This window comes from Accipiter gentilis, chromosome Z (assembly GCF_929443795.1).
Source record: "Accipiter gentilis chromosome Z, bAccGen1.1, whole genome shotgun sequence".
NCBI lineage: Eukaryota > Metazoa > Chordata > Aves > Accipitriformes > Accipitridae > Astur > Astur gentilis.
This window is the reverse complement of record NC_064919.1, coordinates 863,626-877,425: the sequence shown is the minus strand read 5'-3', so window position 1 is coordinate 877,425 and position 13,800 is coordinate 863,626. Positions and strand designations below refer to the sequence as shown.

Sequence of the window (13,800 nt, the reverse complement as noted above, 5' to 3'; positions counted from 1 at the left end):
TTTCAGGGGGTTCCTCCATCCAGGCTGCAGCCTCTTGCATAGGGGAGCGGTTGCTGCCGGGGACGATGTCAGCAACAGAAGGTGTTGTCATGGCAATGCCGGAATGGGCAGTGCTTTGGGGGCCAGGTTGAAGCAGTTGGGTGTCCCAAGCCCCTCTTGGGTGCTGAGTGGAGAGTCCCAAGCCCCTGACAAGGAGCCAACCCACCATGGGGACGCTGGTGGTTGGTGCTGAGTACTATGACCTGGTGGCCACGGTGGGGAAGGGAACATTCGGGGAGGTGACCCAGGGCTGGCGGAGGAGCACAGGGGAGATGGTGGCCATCAAGATCCTGAAGAATGAAGGCTACCATGGCAGGGTGGTGAAGAATGAGCTGAGGCTGCTGCAGGCCTTGCGGGAGGTGAACACTGAAGAGTCACATGTCGTCCGTTTCCTTGAGTCCTTCGGAGATGGTGCCTGTACCTACCTGGTCTTCGAGCTGCTGGAGCAAAACCTCTTTGACTTCCAAAAGCGGAACAACTTCTTGCCATTGCCCGTCCGGCACATCCGTACCATCACAGCGCAGGTGCTGGCGGCATTGGTCAAGCTGAAGGAGCTCTCTATCATCCATGCCGACCTCAAGCCAGAGAACATCATGCTGGTGGACCATGCGCGCTATCCTTTCCGTGTCAAGCTCATTGACTTTGGCTCGGCGAGCATCGTCACTGAGGTCTGCCATGTCAAGGAACCCTACATCCAATCCCGCTTCTACCGGGCACCAGAGATCTTGTTGGGGTTGCCTTTCTGCGAGAAGGTGGACATCTGGTCTTTGGGTTGCGTGGTGGCTGAGCTTCACTTGGGTTGGCCACTCTACCCTGGCGTCAACGAGTACGACCAGGTCCGCTACATCTGCTCCACCTTAGGGCTACCACGGGCTGAGTTGCTCCGCGCTGCTCGGAAGACGCGGTCCTTCTTCCAATGGGTGCCACATCCCACTGGTTCCTGGCAGCTCAAACCACCAGGCAAGGAGATGGTGAAGCCAATGGAGAGGAGGAAGTATGTCTTCTCCTCGCTGGATCAGTTGGCGGTGGTGAACATCCACCCCGTGTCTTATCCTGGCCAGGAGGCTCTGGCCGAGCACTGTGACCTGTGTGGGATGGTGGAGCTGGTCAAGAGGATGCTCACCTGGGACTCACATGAGAGGATCATGCCCAGCGCTGCCCTCAAGCATCCCTTCATCTCCTTGCAGCAGGTGAAGTCCAGCTTCAAGGCCACCCGGTACTACCAGCTCTGCCAAGAGGACTTGAGGGCATGCCACAAGGATGCCAGCACGGTTGAGATCTTCCCTGGCATGGAGGAAGGTGCCTTCATCCCCGATGACCAGTGCAGCATCCAGAAGGCCATTGCCCAGATGGATAGGCTCAGCCTGGCTGAACTGGTTGGGGACACCAGTGACAAGAGCCAGCAGGATGTCTGCCAAGCCCCCATCCCCACCCACTACGGCAACCGGCACCGCCAGCATCACCGGCGTCCCAAGACGGAGCCCACTGCCAGTAACTTGATCTTGCTGGGGTCCCCTGGCAGACGGGAGAAGCACAGCCACTGCAATGGCAGCATGGTCTTTGCTGGCATTGCGGAGCAGAACCTGCCTGGAAGACCATGCAACTCGCTCCATGCCAAGGTATGGCCAAGGGGTGGGGGGGCTCACACAGAGACCAGGGGCTCCTGGGCATGGCTGCTCTGGGACGCTGGGTGCTTGGGGTCCCATGGGGTGCTTTGTGTCCCCCAGGTGCTTCAGGTCCCTGGATGCTCGGGGTCCTTGGTACCCCACATGGTGGGTGCTTGTGGTCCCTGGTGCCCCATGTCAAGGGTGCTTAGGGTTCCTGGGTCCCCTAGGTTCCCACAAAGGGGTCGGAACCCCACCCATGGGTGCCACTCACCCCCTCCCCATGCTTCTTCCCCCCCACAGAGAGCTCCGGTGACACGGCATGAACCCAAGCCCCCACATCCCATCCCTGTCCCCGAGAATGGGCTCTGGGGACCAGCCTGGGATGCCCTTGCTGTACCCGGCATGCTCCTCCCAGCACAGAACTGGCAACACTCACAGCACCACTGAGCCACCGCAGCAACCCTGGCAAACACCCTGGCAGCCAAGAGCTCACCAGAGACCTTCCTCTTCCTCTTCCCCATCTTCAGTCACCTCAACTGGTAGAACCCAGCTCCATGCTGGTAAAGGATAATGTAGCCAGGGATGCACCAGGATGTGCTGTACCGGATGCTGTCAGCTCTGGTTTTTGCAATGACCTCCCAATAAATGGTTTGTTGACAACCCAGCATTTCATCTAACTCCTTGCCAGAATATGTTTGGTACCGCCGAGACTTGAGGGGCATCCCAGCTTCCTTCCCGGTGCTGGCACAGCATTTGGCAAAGGCCCAGCGCGCTCCACCACCATGGCGTGGAGGACCCCCCACCTCAATAATAGGAATGCAAAGTCCAGAAAAACTCTTTTTTTTTTTCTGTTTTTTTTTCCCCAAATTGGAGCGGGGCAGCCAGATTCAGCACAGCCAGAACCTGTGGTTCACTGGTGGTCTGTTCCCCAGCGCCTAACGGGAGCCACAGACGGTCTCCCACCGCTCTGCATTGCTGATGTCGGCACTGTACTGGGAGCTCCAATCCCGCTCAAAAACTGCCTGCAGCTGGTCCCGGATGGTGCTGGTGCCGGCAGCACTCACTGTCTGGTTCACCACCAGTGCCGATCCCGCTGTCCGCACAAAGTAGTCACCAGACCAGTTGGATGTCCCTGCAAGAAGATTTGGCGGGGAACCCAAAAACCACCCCCAAGCCACCGTCACCAGCAGCTGGCAGTGACTCACACAGCAGCACCGCCACTTGTGCCACACTCACCGATATATGCCACCTTCTCCGTCACCATGTACTTGTTGTGGTTCACCCGGGCGTAGGGGATCTGGGCTTGCGCTGCACTCGCCGGCACCATGAAAAGCCGCTGCAGGGAGTGAGGAGACCGTCACCCACTGAAACATCACCTACTGGCACGCTGTGGTCACGCTGTGATACCCACCACCTCCACGCTGTAGCGGGTCCTATTATCGGCGACAGCGGCAAGGGATTTGAGGAAGGGGAACATGGTCACTTGGCTGTGACGCCAACAACCCGCCAACAAGCGAACCTTGACCCGGCGTTCGAAGACGGCTTTCCGCAGCCTGTTATCAATTGCTGGCCAAAATCTAGGGAGGAAAAGTGGTCAGGCATCACTGCTGCTGGCAAGTCAGGGTTGGCATAGGACCATACAAACCTTTGGGGGTGGGAGAATTCGGTGGTGGGTAGGTAGCTCATCACTGCGATGTCCACAAAGTCCTCAGCGGCATCGATTACACTGAGGAGGGCACCAAGATCCTGGGTCCGACCAGTGGCACAGAGAGCTGGCGGGGAGCTCTGCCGGAATCATCAGAGATGGATCAAGCACTGACACAGCCAGTCCTTGGCACCAGGAAAACCAACCACAATGAAATGGGGATGTACCGAGAAGTAGATGGCAGCATCGGTGTCGTTGAGCTTCAGTTCCAATGGCGTCTCCATGTTGAAGGTGGTGGAATAATTTGCCGGCCACGGTACCGGGATGGAAGCACCGGGAACACCAAGAGCCCAATAAGCTTCAAAAATTTTGCCTAAATCTTTGGCCAAGCAGCTGCAGTTGTAGACGGCAGCGCCAAGCTCCTTCACCTGCAGTGAGCAGCATGGTGGCACTGTCACATTACCGGGCAGTGCCATCATCCCTGTCCAATGCCATAAGTCCCAATTTATGGCACTGAGCATCCCTTGATGGGGATGGGGGGTTAGTTTTGGGATAGCCCTGGTACTGTTCGGCACAGGTTCGGCACCATCTGGTGGTATGATGGTGCTGCCGTGCTGCTCACCTGGGTCAAAGACCTCCAGTCCATGTTGGCGCTCCCAATGTAGAGGTGGGTGCCATCAACGAGCCAAAACTTGGTGTGCAGCACACCGCCAGTGAGCCGTGGCATATCAACGGTGCGCACCACAGCACCTGCGCAAACACAACTTGGTCATCTCCCACTCAAAATCCCCCCAAAAAACCAATATGGGGTTTTTTCCACCACTCACCACTCTGCTCCAGTGCTTGGAGATCATTCAGGGGTGATCTTGCTGACGGGTGGCTGACAGCTATTCGGACGGTGACGCCACGCTGGGATAATTGGAGGAGTTCTTCCAGGATTTGTTCACCCTGAATCAGCGCATGGTTCAAGGCATAAATTATTAAAAATTATGGGAAGGAGAGAAAATGGCAGCCAGCGCCATGTTCAAGCACCAAAATCAGAGCTGTGCCATGTGTGCCAGATGCCAGCAGTGCGGACCTGGGCGGCAGAGGGTTCATGTGTCCGTGTGTCCTCATTGGTCATGGTCCAGTAGAAGGAGGCGATGTCCAGGCTGTGTGTGACGGTCCCCAAGAGGTTCATCCACGTGGAGAAGGTGGATGGATTTGGCACGGAACCATCACTGAAGGTCATTCCCTCTGGGATGCTCTCCACCAGGACAATCCTATGGTGGAAATTCGGCAGCACCGGCACTGGTGATTGTAGCACCAGAATGCCAAAGGTCTCAGGGGAGTGTCACCCCCCATAAGCTCGTCTTACCGGCATGTGTCACCACAGGATCTGGCATCGCCGCCAGCATCACTTCTGGCATCACTGCGGAGGACTGAGTTCAGCCGGAGATTGAAGAGGAAGAAGATGAGGATGAAGAGGGCAAGGAGGATGGTGGAGAGCAATGCACTGCGGGAGCACTGGGATAGAGAGGGGGTATTAGTGCCCCGAAATTAAGGAATAAATTAATTTACAGGGTTTAAAGCCATCCCCAATACCAGTGGGATCTGGCAAGGGATGGCACCGGATCGAGACAGCACTGAAGCCGGCCCCCATAGACCGGGGGAGTTACCTTCAGCAGGAAGCGTGTGGGCTGAGCCCCACGGTCCTCCAGTGGGTCCAGCTGTGATGGGGGAAAAGAATTGGGGTAGGGAGGACCCCAAACCAGCGTGGGGGCTGGTTTGGGGGTAAAATCCACCTCAAAATGCCTGGGGTCCCCAGGGGAAGGTGCCCCTCCATCCCCCACATTACCAGGGGTCCCCGTGGGGTTCAGGGTCTGGGTGGAAATGGGGGTCATGGAGCACCCCAGTTTGGGGTTGTAGGGTGCTGGGCAGGGTGCTATGGGGCACCCCAGTTTGGGATTTTAGGGTGCCAGGACGGGACAGGGAGCTATGGGGTGCCCCAGTTTGGGGTTGTAGGGTGCCAGGACGGGGCAGGGAGCTCCATGACCCCCAGTTTGGGGATTCGGGGTGCCACCAGCACCATACCTGCTTGTAGGCGCCGTCGGGATTCATCCCAGGGTGACGCTGGAACAGAACAAACCGGATTTCTCCTGACATGCCCGGACAGTTGAGAACCTCCCGGGGTACGGCACAGCTGGGGTTTTCAGGGTACAAATAAGGGCAAAGACCCCAAAAATCCAGGCGGGGCAGAGGCTTTGCCGGCTGACTCACGGGATCAGGGTGCTCACGTGCCCTGACCCATTTGGGGCGGAGAGGGGAAGTGCCTGTTCCTCCCACCCTCGCCATTGGGGCTGGTCCCCCTTTGGAATAGGGTGGAGCACCCCAGTTTTGGGGTGCAGACCCCCCACCCACTCCCCAGGACCCCTCCCCTGTGCCTCAGGGACGCCACAAAAAGGGGGTGCTTGGTCCCAGGGATTAGTCCCCCCCAAACCCTGCCCTGTTTTGGGGGAGGGGGTTAGGGTTGGGAGAGGTTAGGGTCGGGAGGGATTAGAGTCTGGGGGGGGAAGGTTAAGCTCAGTCTGGTGTCACCCTCCGTCTCAGCTGAGTTTGGGGGGGAGGGGGGGGCCTCAGGGCTGTGTTTTGGGGTTAAGATGATATTTAGGGGTGGGTTTAGGGCTACGGTCAGGGTCAGGGTAATGTTTAGGGGTTGTTTAGGGCCAGGGATATATTTAGGACCTGATTTAGAGACAGAGCCCGGCTTAGTGCCCGTTTTAGGGCCAGGCGCCTATTTAGGGCCAAGTTAAATGGCCAGGGACATATTTAGGGCCAGGTTTAGGGCCAGGGCCCGGCTTAGGGCAATGTTTCAGGCCAGGGCCCAGCTTAGGACCTGGTTTTAGGGCCAGACACATATTTAGGTCCAAGTTAAATGGCCAGGGACATATTTAGGGCCAGGTTTAGGGCCAGGGCCCGGCTTAGGGCAATGTTTAGGGCCAGGGCCCAGCTTAGGACCTCGTTTTAGGGCCAGACACATATTTAGGGCCAAGTTAAATGGCCAGGGACATATTTAGGGCCAGGTTTAGGGCCAGGGCCCAGCTTAGGGCCGGTTTTAGGGCCAGGCGCCTATTTAGGGCCAAGTTAAATGGCCAAGGACATATTTAGGGCCAGGTTTAGGGCCAGGGCCCGGCTTAGGGCAATGTTTAGGGCCAGGGCCCAGCTTAGGACCTCGTTTTAGGGCCAGACACATATTTAGGGCCAAGTTAAATGGCCAGGGACATATTTAGGGCCAGGGCCCAGCTTAGGGCCGGTTTTAGGGCCAGGCGCCTATTTAGGGCCAAGTTAAATGGCCAGGGACATATTTAGGGCCAGGTTTAGGGCCAGGGGAGGGCTCAGGGCCGGGTTTAGGGCCAGGGTCCCGCTCAAAGCTGAGGGTCCTGGGGATGCCCGGTGCTCCCCGTCCCCCCGTCCCCCCCGTACCAAGACACCGGCGTCTGCAGGGGCGCCTGTTCCCGGAGCCGCCCGCTGGGGGGCGCCCTCGGTCCTCCAGCGCTCTATGGTCGCCCCTTCCTTCTCCGCCTCCCCGCCCCCTCCCCGCCACCTTCCCGCGCCGGGGCTGCCTAGAGCGGCCACCGCCCCGGCGTGCGCGACGGGTAACGCGCTGGGCCGGCCGGCGAGGTCACTTCCGGCGCTCAGTGACCGGTGTTTCCGGTAGGGCCCGGCCCGGCGGCCGGAGGCGGCAAGATGGGGCGCGGCGGGAGAGGAGAGGTGAGGCGGAGAGGGAGGGGGTGGAAGGGAAGAGGAGGAGGTGTGGGGCAGGAGGGAAGGGGCAGGGAGGGGGTGTGGGGCAGGAGGAAGGGGCAGGGCAGGGCTGTGGGGCAGGAGGAAGGGGCAGGAGAGAAGAGGAGGAGGTGTGGGGCAGGAGGGAAGGGGCAGGGCTGTGGGGCAGGAGGAGGGGGCAGGAGAGAAGAGGAGGAGGTGTGGGGCAGGAGGGAAGGGGCAGTGAGGGGGTGTGGGGCAGGAGGAAGGGGCAGGGCTGTGGGGCAGGGGGGAAGAGGAGGACGTGTGGGGCAGAAGGGAGTGTGGGCCAAGAGGAGGGGGCAGGCGGAGACAAGAGGGAAGAGGAGGCAGTGTGGGGCAGGAGGAAAAGGGAGGAGGTGTGGGGTGGGAGGAGAGGGCAGGGAGGGAGTGTGGAGCAGGAGGAGGGAGCAGGGGGGCAGGCAGAGAGGCAGCAGCAGCCTGGTGCCTGCCTGCTGGCCGTCAGAGAGGCCACACAGACGCTCTCTCACCTGGCAGGCTTCTCCCAGCACTGCTGCCTAGCCCCGTGCCCACATTCTCCGGCTCCTTGACCATGGTGTCCGTCACAATGGGTAAGGAACATTTCCCTCCCTGCGAGCATGCCCGCTGCACCCCTCTCCCCCTCCGCTATCCAACATCTCCCTAAATTGTTCTAAAGCCCCTCAAATTGTGTATTTTCATTTGGCAGACCATCTCCTCCCCTCACCCCCACTACCATCCCAGGAGTCGTTTTCCTCCCGATCCCATTAATCGCATGACAACAGCTGTGAATGCCTGGAATGAGCCTCTTGGCCAGCGCCTGCTGACATCCAGGCAACCACTCCACCTCCTTTTCCATATCCACTTAGTTTTTCCTTTTCCACGGCTTTTTTTCAGCGACATCTGAATGGATTCAGTTTTTCAAAGAAGCTGGCATCCCCCCGGGCCCCGCCGTCAACTACGCTGTCATGTTTGTGGATAACAGGTGAGGTCACCAATGAGGCAGTGCATTTTTATCACATCACAGGGGGAAAATAGCACTGAAATGTTCCCCCAGTGAGGGGGAAGGAAGGAATTAACCGATTATCTCACTCCTTAATTAGTTATGTTAGTTATTCATCTGCACTGAGCTTCTTTTTCATTGCTAGTGTTATTTCCACGAGGGCAGTGGTGTCCGAACCCAGGTTGGGGATATCATGGTGCGCCTTACTCAAGGCTTGATTAATCAGAGCTTATGACAAAGGGAGACCTCACTAAGCCAGGTCTTCCCTTGCTGCAGGATCCAGAAGAACATGTTGATGGATCTGAACAAGGAGATCATGAATGAGCTGGGCATCACAGTGGTGGGAGACATCATCGCCATTCTCAAACACGCCAAAATCGTGTACAGGCAGGTATGGTAAAGCCTCACTGGCACAGGTTAAGCCTCACCAGCTCATTTAGCAGCAAAGTTTTGCCTCAAGGATCCTCGTTCACCTCAGAACAGCCCAAGGGAAAACCATCCTCCGTGTTTTTTTCCTTCAGGAGATGTGCAAGGCGGCCACCGAATTGCTCTGCCCCAGCTCCCCCAACATTCAAGCTGAGCTGCGCCGCAATGCCAACAGTGGTGAGCGCAGGCAAGGGGTTTCTGGGAGATTAAATACCCTCACCTGTTTAATGAGGTGCACTAATTGTCTTGAAATAAAAGGCTGAAAAAATGGCTGCCTTCCCCGCAATCCTGGGGAAGGACCCCTCTAATTTAGCTGACAAGACGGATGCTTGTCACACTCACCAAAGCTCCTTGGGGTTTAAAACGTCTCCCTCACTGTGCCGTCCTCCTCTTCCAGCTGCCAGCCGGATGATTGCCAACAGCCTAAGCAGAGACTCGCCTCCCGCCACCCCACTTCGACCACGGCCCCACACCTCCAAAATCTCTGTCACCGTCTCCAACAAACTGGCCTCTGCGAAGGCAGGTAGGGAGGGCGACAGATCCCAGCAAAAACAATTGCTTTTTCCTTTCTGTTCCATGTTAAACCCCCACAGCCAAATTTTAACAGCTGCTTTGGATCTGGCTTTGGGTTTTTTGAGCTAATCACATAACATCCTTGTCTCTGAAGTGGAGAGACATGGATTTGAGGAGTGGAACCCCACAGTGGGTAAGGAATTGGACAGATGGTCTCACTCCAGCTCGACATCTGGGTGAAGACAGGTGATGAGCAAGGTCCCTCAGGGATCTGTACTGGGACCAATTATGATTTAGCATCTTTGTTGGGGGCAGGAACAGCAGGATTGAATGCACCTGCAGCCAGTTTGGGGGTGACCCCAAGCTGAGTGGGGAGGGTTGATGCTCCAGAGGGAAGGGATCCATCCAGAGGAACTATAACAGACTGGAGAGAGGGGGCCCATGCCAACCTCGTGAAGGCAGAGTGCAAGCTCCTACATGAGCGAGTCCAGAGGAGGCCACAACAGTGATTGGGGTGGGACTGGAGCACCTCCCATACGAGGACAAGCTGAGAGAGTTAGGGTGGTTCAGCCTGGAGAGAAGGCTCCAGGGAGTCCTTAAAGCAGCCTTGCAGTGCTTGCAGGAAAAGCAGGGGGGCTTTTTATCAGAGGGAGTAGAGACAGGACAAGGGAGAACAGTGTTAAACCAGAAGAGGGGAGATTTTCATTAGAAATTCTTGACTGTCGGGGTGGTGGGGCACAGGAAAGGCTGCCTAGAGAAGCTGTGGATGCCCCCACCCTGGGGGTGTTCAAGGCCAGCTGGGACTGGGCTGGAAGCAACTTGGTCTAGTGGGAGATGTCCCTGCCCACAGCAAGTGGTGGATGGTCTTGTCGTGGTTTAACCCCAGCCAGCAACTAAGCACCACGCCGCCGCTCACTCACTCCCCCGCATCCAGTGGGAGGGGGGAGAAAATCGGGGAAAAAGAAGTAAAACTCGTGGGTTGAGATAAGAACGGTTTAATAGAACAGAAAAGAAGAAACTAATAATGATAACACTAATAAAATGACAACAGTAGTAATAAAAGGATTGGAATGTACAATTGATGTGCAGGGCAATTGCTCAGTACCTGCGGACCAACACCCCACCAGTCCCCAAGCAGCGATTTCCACCACCCCCCCACCCCCCCCCAGTTCCTACACTAGATGCGGCATCCCATGGTCTGGAATACCCTGTTGGCCAGTTTGGGTCAGCTGCCCTGGCTGTGTCCTGTGCCAACTTCTTGTGCCCCTCCAGCTTTCTTACTGGCTGGGCATGAGAAGCTGAAAAATCCTTGACTGTAGTCTAAACATTACTTAGCAACAACTGAAAACATCAGTGTTATCAACATTGTTTGCATACTGAACTCAAAACATAGCACTGTACCAGCTACTAGGAAGACAATTAACTCTATCCCAGCTGAAACCAGGACAGGTCTTTAAAGCCCCTTCCAGCCCAAACAATTCTGTAATTTTGTGGTTGGGAGTAGCTAGACACAGTGGGGGAGTATGCTTGCAGAGCCCCAGTGCTGCGGGAGGTCTGTTAGTGCTGAAGCAGTCAGTTTCAGAGCTCACTTGAGCCTGGGATTGTGCCCAAGCACTCATAAAACCCTTCTATCCCCTAAGTCTTGTTGTAACAAGAGCTCTTGATTTGCTCTTCCTTTGTCCCACCAGGTTTATGTGACACGGCAGATGAAAATCCAACGATCCCAGTAAAACGCCGCCGGGTGACGGCAGAAATGGAAGGGAAATACATCATTAACATGCCCAAGGGCACGACACCGAGGACAAAGAAAATCCTGGAGCAGCAAGCGGCCAAAGGTACCAGTGGAGGATTTTGATCTTCTTTTTCTCTTCCAGAAGCCCGGTTTAGTCCCAATTTAGCCCGTTATTACAAATCCCCCTAGAATTCTCATATCCAGAGAGTTACTGGGTAGAAGTTATGTTATTCCAAGGATATATTTACTCACTGCGAGCCATAAAGGTTCTGCTCAAGTCCATTTAAGTCTTAGGAAGAAGGGGGAAGGTGGCTGTTTGCACACTTTTATTGAGTGGATTTTATTTTGCCGGGTGCCCTGACAGTAGGATGGGGCTGAAAGGCCACAAGCCCTCGGCACTGACCCAATGTAGCTTCATTTTCTGGGAAAACCTCAAAAAAAACACATTTTCTTGAAAACTGCAGGTCTGCAGAGGACGTCTGTCTTTGACCGGCTGGGAGCTGAGGCAAAAGCAGACGCAACCACAGGAGGCAAGGTGAGAGGACATGGGTTTTCAGCTGCAGGAGCATTCAGCTGTCACTCGCAGCAGCTGTGCCAAACCCTACTGAGATCCTCACATGAGGGTCCTCTCCCCGAAGATTATTTTGGGGTTCATAGCCGCTCACATACCACAGAGGGGCTGAAGGAACCTTGACATAACCAGAAAATGGTGGGGAAACACCAGGGAAAAGCAGGATGGAGCCACGGAAGGCAAGCAGATCCCCAGTCTCTGAGTGATCCCCATCTGCACTTCTATTTTGACCCCTTTAATGGTGGATACAGGAGGTTTTTTCTCTTCTCTGGAGGCAAAATGCTCTTTATTTGGGGATACAGGTGATTTTTTTTCCCTCCTCTGGGGGTGAAAAACTCAGCATGAAAGTCTCAGGGTGTAAAACAAGTTGCAGACTCAGGCCCTCAAGAAAAATAAGAGGGAATATGATTTTATGGGTGATTTATAGACCTGTTTTGTAGCCTAATCATTAATTTTATTGCTGTAGGCAGTGTTTTGCATCATTACACCTCAAAATGCTTCACGGGCAAGGCCAGTATCCATCTTGCCTCTGTGACAGTGGCAGAATTTGGGGGACGAAGGGGAAGGGGAGTGTAAATCGAGCACCCAAAATGGGGGTGCAGGTGCTGACAGGCTACCCTCCCTTGTCTCCCAGCCCACAGGGGTCTTCAGCAGACTGGGTGACACCTTGGGGACCGATGGGGACAAAGCCACTGAGAGTGACGATGACTGCTCTGTTCTCCAGTACGCCGGCGTCCTAAAAAAACTCGCCAAACCTCCCCGTAAGGAAAGCACTGAGCTGGGAGGGACCATCAAGGCGAAAGCCACCAGTTCAGAAGCCAAACCGGTCACTGTCACTGCCGCCATCCAGCAGCTTGGTCATAGGAACACCACCGGTATCCGTATGGCGGCGAAACCACAACCGGCAGTAGCCAAAATTGGTGGCATCAGTATTGCCACGATGCCAGTCGAAGCCCAGGATGGCAATGTCACCAGCACAAAGGATAAAAGCGAACCCGAATTTCGGGTGACAATCAAAAGGACCTGGGGGTGCGCGAAGGTGAGCAGCACCAGCGAGACCCCCGGTGCTCAGATGGACAGCGCCGGCACTGTTAGCGTCTTTAAACGGCTGGGGAAGAAAACGGATTGATCCCACAATGCTTCTTCCTGCACGGTTTTCTGCTTGTGTGCTTCCCTCCTGATGGTCACGCGCTGTCCGCCATCCCATTTATTCACCCTCAAGAACCGGCAGAGTCTCATCCTGCCTTCCTCCTTGCTAATCCCACGGGGAAAAAACGCTAATCCCACAGGGAGACACTTAATCCCATGGGGAAAGGCTTAATTCCATAGGGAAACACTAATCCCACAGGAAAATAGGAGAGGGGGAAAAGCCCTCCCTGCCAGATTTCCTGTCTGCTGGGCATCCGTGCCTGCCCTGGCCCACAAAGCCAGCGGGTACGAGGCCAAATCGTTGTTCTCCATCTCCTACCAGCATCAAAACTTCTTCCCCGCTGCCCCCACCCCTCCATTTTTCCCTTCTCTGCAAGTTCTTTCCTGTAGTTAGGAGTTCAGATGTGGAGAACTCCATAAGGAGGGGGGGGTGTTCCCTATTTTTTCTGGTTTTTTTTTCTCTGGAGGGGTTTTTTCCCTATATTTAGGAACTTGCACCAAAGTGACTCCATAAATAATCATTATAGAGTGGCAGCTTGCTGCGGGGATCCTTAATTTTTAAGGATTTCAGAGCAGCCTCCAAAAAAAAACCAACAAAAAAAAACGGAAAACAAAAGCTTAAAAAAACTCCTTGGGGGCTCAAAAAATCCCCAACTTGCCTTGTTTTAAGCGACACCTTCAATGTGCCGCTCACAGTTTTCAGCTCGAGCTCATCCCAATGTGAAACCTAAAATGGACACCGTGAGGGTTTACAGAGATTATTTATGTCCCCCAAAATTTGTTTCCCCCAAAATTTATTTTCAACAGCGTCACGGGGTTGCCTTCACCCTGCACCTGTCCAGCATTGCTGCAAACCCTGAAAAGACATTTTTCCTCCCCAAAATAAAGACAGTGGGGGTAGAGGCAGCTGCGTGGCGAGTCAGGGCCATAACAGTGAGTCTTTTCAATAAGAAAAACGACTAATTTCTTTATTTTACCCTATTTTGGGAGGTTTTCTTTGCGCTTCGGGCGTTGTTTGGTGTGTGAAAATGAGTGGGTTTTCCCAATTTTTGGCTTTCTACATCGCCCGCCAGTCTGCGGGGGAGCTTTTTGCAATAAAGCGTGGAAACAGCTCTGTTTGGTGTCAGTTGAGCCCCCCAGTCTGTGGCCAGGAACACACCCCCACCCCCCCCCCCAAACCCACCTCAGGGTGCTGAGACTGGAGCAGCTCGTTGCACCCATAGGTGGGTGGTGTGCACCCAGGGTTGGGGATGCCCAGGCCTTGTGGGCATCAGGCACTCATCATTCCCATGCTCCTCGGCCGTGCGTGGGTAGTCATATAGAGTAGTTATTCCACTATATTTAAATATATGCAAA

At 55.2% G+C, this 13,800-nt stretch overlaps 3 protein-coding genes and 1 long non-coding RNA gene across 4 annotated transcripts; 2 read left to right on the top strand and 2 right to left on the bottom strand.

Annotated features, from left to right (window-relative positions):
* Nucleotides 1–206: 206 nt before the first annotated feature.
* Nucleotides 207–2,093, top strand: HIPK4 (homeodomain interacting protein kinase 4). The gene is made up of 2 exons (XM_049794643.1): nt 207–1,658; nt 1,947–2,093. The coding sequence occupies exons 1-2, from the start codon at nt 207–209 to the stop codon at nt 2,091–2,093; spliced, it is 1,599 nt and encodes a 532-aa protein (XP_049650600.1).
* A 400-nt stretch (nt 2,094–2,493) lies between these two features.
* Nucleotides 2,494–7,036, bottom strand: PLD3 (phospholipase D family member 3). The gene is made up of 12 exons (XM_049795664.1): nt 6,754–7,036; nt 5,365–5,403; nt 4,950–5,000; nt 4,649–4,797; nt 4,370–4,553; nt 4,119–4,239; nt 3,914–4,041; nt 3,519–3,719; nt 3,292–3,431; nt 3,058–3,223; nt 2,883–2,982; nt 2,494–2,778 (listed from the first exon to the last, which is right to left on the bottom strand). The coding sequence occupies exons 2-12, from the start codon at nt 5,389–5,391 to the stop codon at nt 2,582–2,584; spliced, it is 1,464 nt and encodes a 487-aa protein (XP_049651621.1). The 5' UTR covers nt 5,392–5,403; nt 6,754–7,036; the 3' UTR covers nt 2,494–2,581.
* Nucleotides 6,057–6,359, bottom strand: LOC126036177 (uncharacterized). Its single transcript, XR_007505108.1, has 2 exons — nt 6,289–6,359; nt 6,057–6,166 (listed from the first exon to the last, which is right to left on the bottom strand). It is a non-coding gene; the product is annotated as an uncharacterized LOC126036177 (long non-coding RNA).
* Nucleotides 6,960–13,589, top strand: CZH19orf47 (chromosome Z C19orf47 homolog). Its single transcript, XM_049795666.1, has 9 exons — nt 6,960–7,041; nt 7,570–7,643; nt 7,948–8,035; nt 8,330–8,444; nt 8,575–8,656; nt 8,877–9,002; nt 10,681–10,827; nt 11,189–11,259; nt 11,930–13,589. The coding sequence occupies exons 2-9, from the start codon at nt 7,625–7,627 to the stop codon at nt 12,422–12,424; spliced, it is 1,143 nt and encodes a 380-aa protein (XP_049651623.1). The 5' UTR covers nt 6,960–7,041; nt 7,570–7,624; the 3' UTR covers nt 12,425–13,589.
* The last annotated feature ends 211 nt before the right edge of the window (nt 13,590–13,800 follow it).

What these genes read in the sequence shown, in the direction of transcription:
- PLD3 (XM_049795664.1), bottom strand. Translation starts at nt 5,391, where the DNA reads ATGAATCCCGACGGCGCCTACAAGCAG. An exon ending in CCGACGGCGCCTACAAGCAG is followed by an intron (nt 5,001 to 5,364) that starts GTATGGTGCTGG and finishes CCCCCATCACAG; the next exon opens with CTGGACCCACTGGAGGACCG. An exon ending in ATGCTGCCATCTACTTCTCG is followed by an intron (nt 3,432 to 3,518) that starts GTACATCCCCAT and finishes TGATTCCGGCAG; the next exon opens with AGCTCCCCGCCAGCTCTCTG.
- CZH19orf47 (XM_049795666.1), top strand. An exon ending in GGAGCAGCAAGCGGCCAAAG is followed by an intron (nt 10,828 to 11,188) that starts GTACCAGTGGAG and finishes TGAAAACTGCAG; the next exon opens with GTCTGCAGAGGACGTCTGTC. An exon ending in ACGCAACCACAGGAGGCAAG is followed by an intron (nt 11,260 to 11,929) that starts GTGAGAGGACAT and finishes CTTGTCTCCCAG; the next exon opens with CCCACAGGGGTCTTCAGCAG.
- HIPK4 (XM_049794643.1), top strand. Translation starts at nt 207, where the DNA reads ATGGGGACGCTGGTGGTTGGTGCTGAGTACTATGACCTGGTGGCCACG. An exon ending in GCAACTCGCTCCATGCCAAG is followed by an intron (nt 1,659 to 1,946) that starts GTATGGCCAAGG and finishes TCCCCCCCACAG; the next exon opens with AGAGCTCCGGTGACACGGCA.